We start from the raw sequence: 13,606 nt of genomic DNA, 5'->3' as shown, positions 1-13,606 counted from the left end.
ACCTGTGTATGACACGAGCTGAATAATTCTTGCTTCATCTGTGATGCATTTCCATGTTTTCTACCCCCTAGGGGAAACTGGATCAAGATGAATTGTGTGAATCTTTGTCAGATTTACCTCCCCTTTCTGCATTTTTACTGAGCATCATTTGCAAGAAAAACTATATGGCTACGTAAGTACACGTGCTCTGAAATCTAGGACTCTTTTTGATAAAAATTTATTTCTTTTTGTTAAATATTGTAATGTTACTTCAGATTTGTTTTAGATAGATACATTTTGCAAATTGTGCCTCTTGTTTCTACAGCTGAAATTCATTCTTTTTAAGTCATTTGTGTTTGGTACGTGGAGACAATGATTTTCGTTGTGTAGCCATTGGATAAGTAAAATATTATTTTACATGTTGTTAAATCCAAATGAAATAAATAATAAATAAATAGATGTGTTGTAAACTTGATATCTTTTGTTTTTCCATTCCAGGTCATTTTCGTCAGAGCTGAGTGAGTGCATCAGCTCCGGTGCTTTGCCTGGCCTAAACGGACTGAATGGAGCTGTGTACTTGACTGCAAACCTCTACCATTGTATGTATTGTATACTTGACCTGCTAGTTTAAACAAAAATATGTCTTAGTTAAATTAAATAAAATTTAAATTAGAAAAAGATACTGCATGTGCAGGCCGAATTTCATTGGCCCATTATACTGTTGTGCCTCAGTGTTTTTAACTTGCCAAAGGTTGATAGTTTCCCCGGGCACTCCACTTTCCTCAACCTATTAAACTGATTGCCATTTTTCAGTTTATCTTTAAACAATAATCCAATCAATTACCATTCTGCCTTACTGATAACAGTCCTGGGATAAATGCTCAGAGTGTTGCTCTATTGTCACAGGTAAATCATCAGTGTCAGGTCTGAAGGACTGCCTGGTCTCCCTACAAGTACAGGCTGAACAAATGCAACAGGACATGGCTGACTACGAGGAGGACAGTCCTGATAGGTACTCAGCATTAACACCATTATTTCGTGGTCTTTGAATCCTCTCTCAAAATTTTTTTGAGAGGAAAGAATGGCAAATGTGGGTTAGTGTTGTTTGGTGGAGACAAGCTATGATATCAGCATGTAAATCTCACACATAATAGTAAAGAAAAAGGACAATCTGACAGTAAACTTTGATCGTAGACATGTAGGTCTTGTATTGACCAAATATATCATCAGAATGCTGAAAATTGCCCTGAGTCATTTAATTTTGGTCTCCATTTATAACAGTGAAATCCTCTTGAATTGACGTTGAACACTCATCAAATGAATAATTTGCAGACAGAAATGGTCTTATGTGTATGTTTGATTTACAGGCTGGTGTTGAGAGGACTGATGTCCAGATTACGACAGATACAAGACCAGTTGATAACAGGGTAGCTGGGATTATGGGACACTTGTGTGAGATGTGTATACTCGGGGGGCAGGATGTAGTTCCACAACATAGAGCCCTGTTTTACGTTATACATGTCGTGTGAACAAATATTTAAACTTCTTAACATTAAGTCAATGTTGCATGATAGATTAAAGTCATCTCAAGACAAGAATGCAGTAGGTTGAAACCTCTAAAGCTGTGCAGTCAACTTGTTAACATCCCATTCAGACCTCTTAGTTATGAGTGTACATCTACTCTGTAATACGTTAAGCAGATTTTGTTTCCCCACTTGTGTCATTTTCTGCGTGTATCTTCAATTTGTACTGTCATGGGGTAATAAATTTTGTTTTCTATATCATTTTGTTTTACACTGTTATAATTGGCCCACTTTCACAAAACTCAATTGTGTTTCCATTTGTGCCCAAGGTGGTTAGCATGCCAGCGCAGTGCAATGACCCAGGAGCCTCTTACCAATATGATCGCTGTCCTCATGCTGGCTTCCTCTCTAGCCATACATGGTAAGGTCTGCTAGAAACATTGTGGGTTTCCTCCCACCATAATGCCGGCTGCCGTCGTATTAGTGAAATATTCTTGAGTACAGCAAAAACAACTCATCAAAAAAATAAATCGGTTTCAAATTTTTTACTTTCATCATAAATCATGGCGTTATAATCTGCAGATAGTATTATTTACATTTTGTGAAAGTGGTCCCTATCATCCATTAACACAAAGACTAGGACCAAGACAAATTTATCAATAATTTTTTTTATTCCATGCCATAAACTCATGAAGGCAGCTAGTCATCACTCAACATTGTAAAACACATCACACATATATTATCACATATACTTGTATGTCAGATTTGTGTATTGAGCTAACTCCAATCCATTTGCGAAGGATCTTCTCTGTACATTGTGGGCTAAAATTAGGGCAAAAGGTATCATTTATGAAGCCTCTGTTTCACAGTTACCCATGATTTACCTCTGATTTTATATGTAACTTTGGAATGCTGCTTGTGTCCATCAGTAGGGCATGCAAACCATCTAGACTTAAATGTTCGCGACCAAGGAATTTCTACAAGACAGAGCACCAATGAACCGAGAGAGCATTAAAACAAAGGACTGCATATGACACTAGCTTAAGATTTATCTGATAGGTTGAAGGTGGAAGCTAAGCCCTGAGTGAGGAGGAGAGAGGTCGGGAAGGATGAATATCACAATGACCCTGTTCCTGTCCATCAGTCAGAGTCGGAGGAACCTCCACTAATGGCATCCAGTCCTGCAATAACATATATCATATATCGCTATCATAGGTACATCGTGACAAAGGATTAATGCAGTTTCGGTATCAGAATATTGTTTAGAAGAGATTTTCATTGACAGCCTCCATGTCAATCCAGTCTGTGTTTTTTAGTTTTTTCCATATTTTACCAAGTTATAAATACCAGATCTATAAACAGCATAATCTTTATGAACCAACGGTTTGCTAAACTTCAGTAAGTTGCATGTAACTTAATGTTTGGCGTTATCATCAAGATTGTTTAGCTGAGATTTATGCAGGTGATTGTTGTTAAATGCCATACTCTAAAATTTTCCAGTTATATGATGACTATCAGTTTTATCGGAGGAAAAAAAACCGCGTAAACTTCCAACTTTTTCCAATTTACTGTCGGTCTTGTGACTTACAAATTGTTGATCTTTGTGGCAAATAAATGACGTTAAAGTGTACAAACGGGCTGTAAAATGCCCACCAGTACTTGTGTCAACAAGGCCCCACAAGGAGTGAGAGCAGGCTGATCGATTTAGATTCAAGTTGTCTTACTTGGGAAATGCATTCCTCCGTCCACACAAATATTGACACCTGTGATAAAGCTTGCATCCTCTGATAAAAGAAAGGCTACGGTTTTGGCGATCTCTGATACCTTCCCAACACGCCGAAGTGGTTGCATGGACATTATTATTTTGTTCATCTGAAGTGAAAAAAGTATTGGGAAAACTAAGTCAAAAGTGGCCCAGAAATAGTTCTTGTTACTGAATGACGGTTTCCCCTGAGACTTCATCTTCACATTAATACGCTTGCTGTGGTTGTTCCACTAGTTTCATGTAAAACTTGACAGTCGCTTATGTCACAAGCTTTCGATGAAAGACTACACATAACCCGAGCAACTATTTACTACATTGACAGCCATTGTGCTTGACGACTTTCTTACATTTCATGGTTCATCGTGCACATTCTACCAAACCCGGCAGTTTACTTACCGCCTCAGAACTCACAGATTCCATGCCTGGGAACATTCCTTCCTTTAACTTAGCGGGGAAGTATCCTGGCCTGAAATGTAGGCAAAATGATTCATTGGCACATTGGTAACCTTGTATATGTGTAACTTCGTGGAGTTTCACTTCAAGGAGCCGGAACTTAAATATTCTGGCGCTTATTGTGTATTGCCTCTTATTCAACAGAGAGTGCAAATCATCATCGTCATGCTATATCATTGCTCTCCGGCTAAGGTGACTAGAATTTTATAATTGTGAAACCCATTGAAAAATATCTCAAATAGAACAACAATCAGAACTGTTGCTGGTGACTACATAGTTTTAAATGTATAATTTCCCCAAGAATGCAATGTAGAGTAGATGAGCACTCACTGAACACCGCACACCCTTACTCCAGACGGACCGACGTCTGAAAATAAACATGTCAATGTACAGTCCACATGAACCCGGTCAGTCTGAATATTACATAGGTTTATGCATTATGACAGAATTTAAAAGTACGAGTTCAAAATTAAATCCTATATTTATGTTTGGTTGTAAATGGTATGCATGAACGCGTAACAAAAGATTGGTCAAGCAAGACAAGAATTAATGTACTGCTAGATGATATATATGGCAGCAATTGAGATCAACACTACAAACATTCGAGGAATAAATAGTGCAAACATTTTGTAGAATATATGTTTTATGTTCCATGTCCGTCTAATAGCTGATCGGCGTGAAGTATAGAACTGCATATTTACCGTTTGCCAATGCCTTTGTAAAATAGTCTAAGGCAGCCTTGGACATCCCGTAAACTAGCGTCTGGGCATTCTGCATGGGGAAAAATCATTAGAACATGCATACATATATCAGAGTCAAATTAACCTAATCTCACAACTGCCGTTTCACAAAACTCAATTAATTAGTTTTTGCGAATTATTCGTAGAAATCAATTTTTCACTGACAAAACTCGTGACAAGCGTTAATCTACACTGCGTCGGCCTATATATACACTGTTAGTCTTCCATATAATGCTGGTAGCCCTGCATAAGATGGCGGTAATTCATCCGCAACCAGAAATCCTAACATGTTACATGAACTTACCGGCATGTCGGATGCGATGCTAGATATGTTGACAACAGTACCTGGAACAAATCGGAACATAAGTTGTAGTATAAGATTAAATGATAATTTTGCTTGCAATATTTACTCTTGGATGATACGGCGATTACTTTCTTAAGATGCTAAATTCTGTTATTCTGGGACAAGAGTTTGTGCTTCATCCGTAGTCAAATTGAAGTTATAGACCCGAATTCAGCGCTCGCTGGTTTAGACGTGGCCTTAAGGTTTGTCGGGTATCTCGTGATGAGCTGAGGTCTGATCCTATCAGCCGTAGTAAATATTACATACATATTTCAAGAATGAACATGAGTACTAGTATATCGCAGTAAATACCAATCAAATAGGTAAATAAACACAGGTTGATTACCTTGCTGTTCTTACCTTTTGTTTCTTCTAGAGACGGCATACAGATTTGTGTTAGGTAAAACGCCGCTCTTAAATTTATCCTAAATATCTCGTCAAACTCATTTAGTTCCACTGTATCTAGACGGTCTTGTGGGTTTGCAATTGCTGCGTTGTTAATCTGAAGCAGAACAGAAAACCTGCCAATGGGTTTATTTATTTATTTTGATTGGAATCTTACGCCGTACGGAAGAATATACGACGGTGGCCAGCATTATGGTGCGAGGAGACCTGGCTCTGGAAACCTAGTCTACAGGTTACAGGTATGCCCGTGGAACACTGTCCAAATGAAGCTTTTGATCAAACAGAAGATACTTTACATTTATAATATCTTACTTTTGTAATTATACGCTGTTGGGCATATTGTCAATTGATCAATACCCCATATACTAATCAAATAACACTGGTCAAATGATGAAAAAAATATTACATCGTGAATTTTTGAAAGCCTAGCTTTAAAAACATAATTCTTGTGATTGGCACAAAGGCTTTCCACTCGCCTCGAGAGGCAAGGGGAGGTAAAAAACAATCTTCGTAAATGAACAGCCGATGTAACCTAAGCTATTAACTGCTAAAGAACAATGTAAACCTAGCCCGGTTGGACAGTGCTCTTATTTACCGTATAATGATGGATGTAAATTCTAGGACGCGTGCTCTTTCGACATAAAGACAATTCTGCATCCTGTTAACCCGCCAAAGTGTAAAACAGCCAGAATGTGCAACCAGCACTCACTAGCTCTACTGCAAGTTGTATACGATATTCGTCATCACCTTGGAATCAGACGGCTGCCGTAAATGCAGAACAACTCTGCTTTAACTATATATTAAAGGGCCACTTTTTCCTTTATATTGCTTGTGTTTCAAACAGTGCATTTTCACCATTTTTTTCATCCTTTAATGACATCAAAATGCATCAAATCTAGTAAAATGAGCAAAACAGGTGAGAACACATTTTGATCGATGATCTCCATTTTGTGAGATTAAATATGTAATATTTGCTCCAGGACGGAATCTACATGCATGGAAATGGTTAGATGAATGAACCATAAAGCGTGTATAAACACCGCAAGCATGTTGGTCTTGGCTGAGTGGTTCAGATGTTTGTCTTTCATTGGTAATATGGGAAGGAGATACGATTTCTTGGTTCAAACCTGTAGTACTGAACAACCTAGAGACTGCCTGCCACCATGCACTGTATGGTGAAGTTTGTCTGAGATTATTTGCCTTCCGATAATATACAGCAAGCGTTTGGAGTTCACTGTTGTTGAAAACCTGTTCTACTTTGTCAGCTATTTGCGAAAGGTCGAGGGTTTAGTCCCAGCACTCCGGGAGGTTCCTCTAACCATAAAACTTAGCACCGTGGTATTAGTTAATACTTATTAAGGTCTAAGTAACACTAGATAAAAACAAATAAATAAATAGATAAAAGCGCAACATTTTCCAATGGTATTCTTGTTGCGACACTGCATGTATGCTATGCAACACCCTTCCCCCAACTCTCCTCTCCAACACCCCTCCCCCAACTCTCGTCTCCAACACCCCTCCCCCAACTCTTCTCTTCAACAACCCCCCCCCCCCAACCCCCACCCCACCCCTCCCCCAACACCACCACTACATCCAAACACGTGTTTTTTCGTATATAACTGACTTACCAGCGCATTCAATTTTCCGAATTTCTCTTTAGTTTGCCTGGTCAGTTCTTCAATATCCTCTGGACTACGGACGTCTCCTTTAACTAGTAATATCTGGAATGGTTAAAACATTGAACAACATGGTGTATGACTGACTAAATGTCGGTAAACCAGTGTACATCAACAACAACAAACACTATACCTCTTCTTGTATCAAAAACTGTACTAATCTCCACAAAAAGGCTTCATTAATAAGGCATCATATATACCTGATACTTATACGTATAGCCGAGCTGTTTTCATTAATACCAACATATACGTATTACACTAGAAGATTTGCATGTGATGTACAGGTGCCTGAGGAATCTAGCTGTATCCACCGGGAATACTTTAATCTCCACCCACCGCAGTGTGATCCCTGGCCCAATGTGATCCTGGCCCAGTGTGACCCCTGGTCCAGTGTGATCCCTGATTTAGTGTGATCCCTGACCCAGTGTGATCCTTGACCCTTGGTCCATTGTGATCCCTGGCCCCTGGCCCATTGTGATCCCTAACACCTGGCCCAGTGTGATCCCTGATCCCTAGCCGATTGCGATCCCTGGCCCAGTCTGATCCCGACCCCTGGCCCATTGTGATCTCTGACACCTGACCCAGTGTGATCCCTGACCTCTGGCCCATTGTGTCCCAGATCCAGTGTGATCCCCACTCCAGGGTGATCACTGATCCAGTGTAATCTCAGACCCCTGGCCCACAGTGATCACTGGTTCATTGTGATCCCCGACCGATTGTGATTTCTGACCCAGTGCGACTCCTGACTCAGTGTGATCCCTGACCTAGTGTGATCCGTGACCAATACTTCAGTGTCTGTCGTCATAATTTTACCATACATGGGCTACTGCTTTGATACATTTTGATTTGTTAATAAAATGGAAAATGATTAATAGAATTAAGCCAACGACATCAAAAACCCGGAAGCAGAATTAATGCTGGTTGTTTTTAGATATGACAGCACAGTTTTTGTCACTCAATCTGCAGACTGATTTTGAATTCAGCACCAATACTTCGATCAGCCTATATCAGAAATATCTCACACATCAGTCAAGCAGTGAGGATTCTCAAGGCGATATAACGTTTGTGGACTAAGGGTGTATTATGAGACGTACATCAGACGCGGGGGCTCCGAATTCATGACACTCCTTTGCTGTTGTGGCTAATTCTTTCTCGTCCCGACCGTGAAGACTGAGGGCGTAACCCCGGGTAGCTAACTCCACAGCTATACCCCGGCCAAAGGCACCACTCGCACCTGTGTAGAACATATAGGCGACTCGTAGACAACATACACATGGGTTAAATTTATAATTTTCAAAGTTAACAAAATTATGCCGCAGTTTATGTTAAAAGGACTTCATATGTGTACTTCTTGAATAGGCCAGTTCGTCAAGGTTAGTTCGTCGGAAAAGACGCGCAGAATCTGTTTGAATAATTAAAGTTTGAGGTAATAATGACAGATGCCAAACTAGTCGATAAGCGCAGCGATAAACAGATGACACTTCTCCAAGAGTTTAATAACGTGTGCACGATGCATGAATAGGCAAACTATAAAGTACTGAATGACATAGTGCATAATGAAGTCTGCATATACATGTATATTGACTTGTTCTGACAATCTTCACAGTGTCAAGGTCAACACGTCCACACAGACTGTAACACATGCATATACTAAACAGAATTGGACGTATTTATACACATTAGATATTCACAGTCAAATAATATACGCTAATTGACATTCAAAACAAAAAAAATAAATTGATTGAAACAGTCCACGAGAAAATATGGTATGTGGAAAATGAATTTCTTGCAACTGCCTGCAGATCTTACCCTGTTTCTTATAAAATTTGGGACACCTGGTGTGCGTATTTTGGCCAATATATATGTAATTCTAGCAGGGATATTGACTTTCTTTTTTCTCACATGGTTAGACCATCTAATGAACAACATACTCATATCTTTACTTTTCAAATAGGCTGGTAAAGAAATGAAACATTCTACATTCAACACTACTAATATCTGTCCCAAATTTTAGAGGAATTAAGGTACGAATGACTTCCTTATTACGTGTAGGGCCTAATTGACGTTAAACCTCACGTTGACATGACAATTAAAATATACTTGAGCTGAATATTCCACTACATATACATATATATATATATATATATATATATATATATATATATATATATATACGTATGTAGTAAAACAAAATCTGGGTCATTAAGTACAGGACAAGAAGTAAAATATGAATTTTATGTAGATATAATATACCTATTATCAACGTCTACTTCAAACAGATTCGTATGTGAAAGATGAACAATCGCATAGGCCAGAAAGTTGTAATGCAACGGCGGAAGTTATTTATGCGGGCTGTACAGTACAGCTGCTAACCACCTGCATGATTTCAATGGTGCATCATGCATACATTTTTTACGGTTGAAAACTATCTATATCTGACCTGTGAATTACAGCAATGTTGTTGTCTATATAGCTTTTGCGATACATTCTTAAAGTATCTTATAGATATAGCTCTGTAGATAACTGCATGCAGACGTACTATGGTTGATTAGGTCATTATCTGTTCTAACACGGAGACAGTATTTAAAATGTTCCGTTTGAAATGTACGTTATATGTACTTGGTTTAACCAGCAAAGTTAATCTGTGTGAAGAGGTCATTTTTACGAGTAGGCCTACATATGTAAAACATATTGCTTAACCCATGCATTGCCATTGTACCATAAGGGTATGTATGCTAAGATAATGCTCTAAGACTCGCTATACTTTAACATAGATGTTAATTTATAGGGCCAAAGATGCACAATGAGACAAGATGCGTTGTTCATAATTGCATTTATTTCAACATCGAACTTTAATGTCAACTTCTTTAACATAAAGTCACCCAAACTGTTCTACATTCAGTCCCATCTTACCCGTAATAATGGCGACCTCCTTCTGAGAAGACTGCCTGCTTAAAGATGGAGAGATACAGAAAGTCCTTAAGTTTGGTCTGAAAACTTTCTTGCAACGGATTAAACCCGAAAGCGTTTTCGCAAACATGGTAGCTAGTATAGTTTACAAGTAAAGAGTTATAACCTGATGAAAGGTAAAACTGAAGTTCAGTAAGGTTTAGCCTCAGTTATGGTTCCGCGACGCTTCGTTGCTCATGCAGAAAATATCATCCCTGAACCCTGCGCATATATAGCCTTATATAGTCCATAAATAACCTACCCAGACATGACCTCTTTCCCTGAAACTAAGCTTACATCTTCCAGGGTCGTCGTCTGTAAGGTTAGAGTTGTCTCCGCTGAAGGCAGTCACTGCTGGCGTTATTTATGTGAAAACTTTTTTACGAAGTTTCGTGAAAGTGGCCCAAATATATTATAGGTTGAGGATACCGAGGGGACATCGAACCTTTGATAAGTTATACTATAACACACTTTTCGAGGACAGTATTCGTCGAACACGGAACGGAAAACGGAAGGAGACGCATCGTTAAAATTACCTGTACAATTAAAGAATGGGTTTGAACGTAGGCCTAGGTATCGTGCGACACAGCGACTGAGAGCAAACTGTGGCACCTTAAACAGTCGGTCATGGCCAACTTTTCACCCCTTTGTGAGGAGACTCTTATCAGAACATTGCTTCGGGTCTGGTATATATTTTATTTATTTATTTGATTAATGTTTTACGCCGTACTGAAGAGTATTTCACTTATACGACGGCGGCGAGCATTATGGGTGTATATTTTGGAGTAAACATAACGTGAGTACCGGTATTACCAAAACATGTAGGGTTCCCGTCTTAATACAGCACTGTTGTGGAATGTTGTTTTTGGAAAACTACGCACTAACGACGGCACATTCAGCTGTAACAGTTGTAGCCTACATAAGCTGAGTCACTACGTCGCTCTTTTGTTCACAGTAAATGAGGTAGTTTTGCGATCGATCCTAATTTACTGTCAGTCATCATTATTACAGGGTATTATTGCCACAGATATTTCAAAACAAGACTGCATCACCTTTCATGGACAATTCTAACAATAATTCATGGCTTCTATACAGTACGAAAGGACGAAAATTGAACATAGTACCGCAACAAAAGAAAAATCAACCGATGACCATTCATTCGGTGGCTATACATTATTACATGTAATGTAAAAGCAAAAAGATGATCAGGGAAGGGAAAATTAATGACTTTGTGTCATCACTTCTTCCAAAATTTTTGAATTCATGCAGGCCTGGGACATCTTTATATTGTATATGACTTTTCATGTTCATTCATAACCGTAACAAATGTTATTAATCTTATTAATTCGTCCCTAATAAATGTATACAATCTACAGTACTACGATAAACCCCAACCACTACAATCTATATACATGTATACCGGTATAGCAGATCTTTAAAGATCACAGGTAGGCCCTGATCTGCATAATTCTGGTTGACACCTGTCGTTGATGCAAAATTGCAGAACTTTAAAGCACAACTGCAACGCCGGGAAAGCTGTTAAGCATGCTGAGGGAGCTGTCAGTACCTGCTGTAAATGTTTTAGGAAAGCCGGTTTGTGCATCAATGGTTTCAGAAAACGTTCGTTTTTTTTGTACTGCCATTGGTTCTGACGAAATGAGAAGGTCCTGTGCGTTGATAATATTTTGAAGATGATATTCTCTTAATGATTCCATAAAGATATTAGAAAGCTTGATGAAATATGTTTGTCAATGAAAGACCTGAGACCGATTTCTCGGATGTTTTACGCTCAAATCCAAATTTAACAAGGCATTCAGAGAATACGGGTAGCTCGCCTGATTGAGCAGTTTGTAAAAAAAAAAATGCATAATGTTCATGTGATACATGCAAATATTGACATCTACAGAAAGTAGAATGATAGACACTATCACACCCTGATATTTCCTCTGATCATATATAGTGCTAGCCATTAAATCAACAAGAAAGGCCAAAACCATTATACTGCGACAACTATGTTTATCGTATGCGTAAAGATTGCCCAGCAGTGAGTTCAAATGTTATGGAGTTGTAATCATTGTGGTGGTAAAAAAAAAAAGACACTGTGGATTGTTACTGTACAAATTTACCAGGGGTCTTTGTTACGCAAATTGCGAGCAGCATTTGGCAATCCATGAGTGATGGGAGGCAATTGCAACCCTGTGAATAGCTGAACAACAACGCTGAACTGTGAGGTAAGACTTCTTTGGTCTTTCATATTCAAATCGCTACCGTTGATTGGCTATCCGTGCACTATGGGTGTCCATTGTAATCCTATGATTGTCCAAATACTGTAACAGAACTGGACACCGACACCGGCACCGCCACTGACAGCATCTGATCCCTCTCTCACAATACCTCTCCTTACTTCGTAAGACAAGATGAAAACTGATTTTATGCTTGATTTATCAAAGAGTGAGTGAGTGCTTGGGGTTTAACGTCGTACTCAACAATTTTTCAGTCATGACGCAGGAATCCTTAGGGATTATTTATGAACAGGGAGAAGTTACTGATGAGTGTAAATTACAACATGTAAATCAATAAAACAAATAAAAGATCAAAAATTATGAAGGAGATTGGAATGTTTATTTTGTAAAGCAAAATTATAATCGGACTGATTCAGCAACAGATGTTAGATCCTGAAGGACAATTGGGTGTAGTTACATGTATTTTCTGGCTAGGTACATACTGTATTTCACCTAAAGATTTCCATTTTTCAAGGGAAAGATTTTACTTGATTCATGTTGATTTAATCAAATTATAGGGTCTCGTAACACCGTTTTGTGGAGTTAAATTAATTTCTTGTATGAAAAACTTCAGCATTTGTGACAACAGTATCATTTTCAGGCCTTTGTGGGTTTGTGAAAGTGCATTTGTACATATCAAACCTTAGGTGAAATACAGTAATTGTCGCAGGAAACTTCAAAAATGAAAAGCCACTGCAACACAACATCTGGTTACAATAAACCTCCACTAAAACTTGATTATAATGATAATAATGAGACAAAATCACTAATGTACGCTAACCAAAATCATCACCAAAAATTCATGTGACAAATATAATGTTTTTTTCATGTACTAGTGATTTACATATCACACTATCTGAATAAATAATGACACATAGCAAAGATATTCAATTAATGTTAAAAGATACACTTCTACTAAAGCATTACACTATACTATGATCTCCAGACTTGTTACACAACAACCCTTCATTCATTCTAGACCGCTTATAATCAATAGATCTTGGTGAGTGTTCTTTCAATAAACAGATCTGTGTGTGTCATGCAGAATTCAAACCCAAACAAATAATTTCCTATGTGGAATCTGGGATTAAGATAGGCTTCTATCTTACTCCCAGGTGGGATAACCCCAGAGGCCGTGATCAGCATTATGCAGAGTGTGGAGTGGGTTGGGCCAGTTGGGCGAGGAATGTGATGCTTCATCATACAATAATTATCGCAGTACAAAATCCTCAAAAAATAAAAACAAAAACAAAGAAAAAAGAAACACAATAACTCACAACAAATGAAATTAATAACAAAATGAACAAATATCCTCACCAAAACCTAGTCAACAACAAGTATGTATCTCAAATGGAAACACAGGCCAACAAAATGAAATGCATGTCTAATACTTTAAATACATGTATATAGCCCACCATCCAAACATTTATGTATTCATAAGTTTGTCTGTGTAGACATATGGTGTATTTGTCATCACAAAAAAAAAACCGA

General features: G+C 38.3%; 2 protein-coding genes across 5 annotated transcripts in view; one reads left to right on the top strand and one right to left on the bottom strand.

Moving 5' to 3' along the window:
- Positions 1-1,735, top strand: part of LOC135461558 (condensin-2 complex subunit G2-like) — a 30,063-nt gene extending 28,328 nt beyond the window's left edge. For all 4 annotated transcript variants that reach the window (XM_064738710.1, XM_064738712.1, XM_064738709.1 and 1 more), the window contains exons 26-29: positions 72-172; positions 478-578; positions 886-991; positions 1,347-1,735. In XM_064738710.1, coding sequence (XP_064594780.1) covers positions 72-172; positions 478-578; positions 886-991; positions 1,347-1,410 — 372 coding nt within the window. In that variant the 3' untranslated portion in view covers positions 1,411-1,735. The remainder of the gene's footprint in view (positions 1-71; positions 173-477; positions 579-885; positions 992-1,346) is intronic.
- A 907-nt stretch (positions 1,736-2,642) lies between these two features.
- Positions 2,643-7,493, bottom strand: LOC135464346 (7alpha-hydroxysteroid dehydrogenase-like). The gene is made up of 9 exons (XM_064741774.1): positions 7,221-7,493; positions 6,837-6,929; positions 5,164-5,305; positions 4,765-4,805; positions 4,422-4,491; positions 4,051-4,087; positions 3,664-3,733; positions 3,227-3,374; positions 2,643-2,683 (listed from the first exon to the last, which is right to left on the bottom strand). The coding sequence occupies exons 1-9, from the start codon at positions 7,491-7,493 to the stop codon at positions 2,643-2,645; spliced, it is 915 nt and encodes a 304-aa protein (XP_064597844.1).
- Between the last annotated feature and the right edge of the window lie 6,113 nt (positions 7,494-13,606).

Source organism: Liolophura sinensis, chromosome 1, assembly GCF_032854445.1.
Source record: "Liolophura sinensis isolate JHLJ2023 chromosome 1, CUHK_Ljap_v2, whole genome shotgun sequence".
Taxonomy (NCBI): Eukaryota; Metazoa; Mollusca; class Polyplacophora; order Chitonida; family Chitonidae; genus Liolophura; species Liolophura sinensis.
Note: the sequence above shows the minus strand (reverse complement) of the source record. Positions and strands in the feature narration are given on the sequence as shown.

What these genes read in the sequence shown, in the direction of transcription:
- LOC135464346 (XM_064741774.1), bottom strand. Translation starts at nt 7,493, where the DNA reads ATGGGCCAGAGGTCAGGGATCACACTGGGTCAGGTGTCAGAGATCACA. An exon ending in GTCTCTAGAAGAAACAAAAG is followed by an intron (nt 4,806 to 5,163) that starts GTAAGAACAGCA and finishes GATTTGTTCCAG; the next exon opens with GTACTGTTGTCAACATATCT. An exon ending in GCATCGCATCCGACATGCCG is followed by an intron (nt 4,492 to 4,764) that starts GTAAGTTCATGT and finishes TTCCCCATGCAG; the next exon opens with AATGCCCAGACGCTAGTTTA.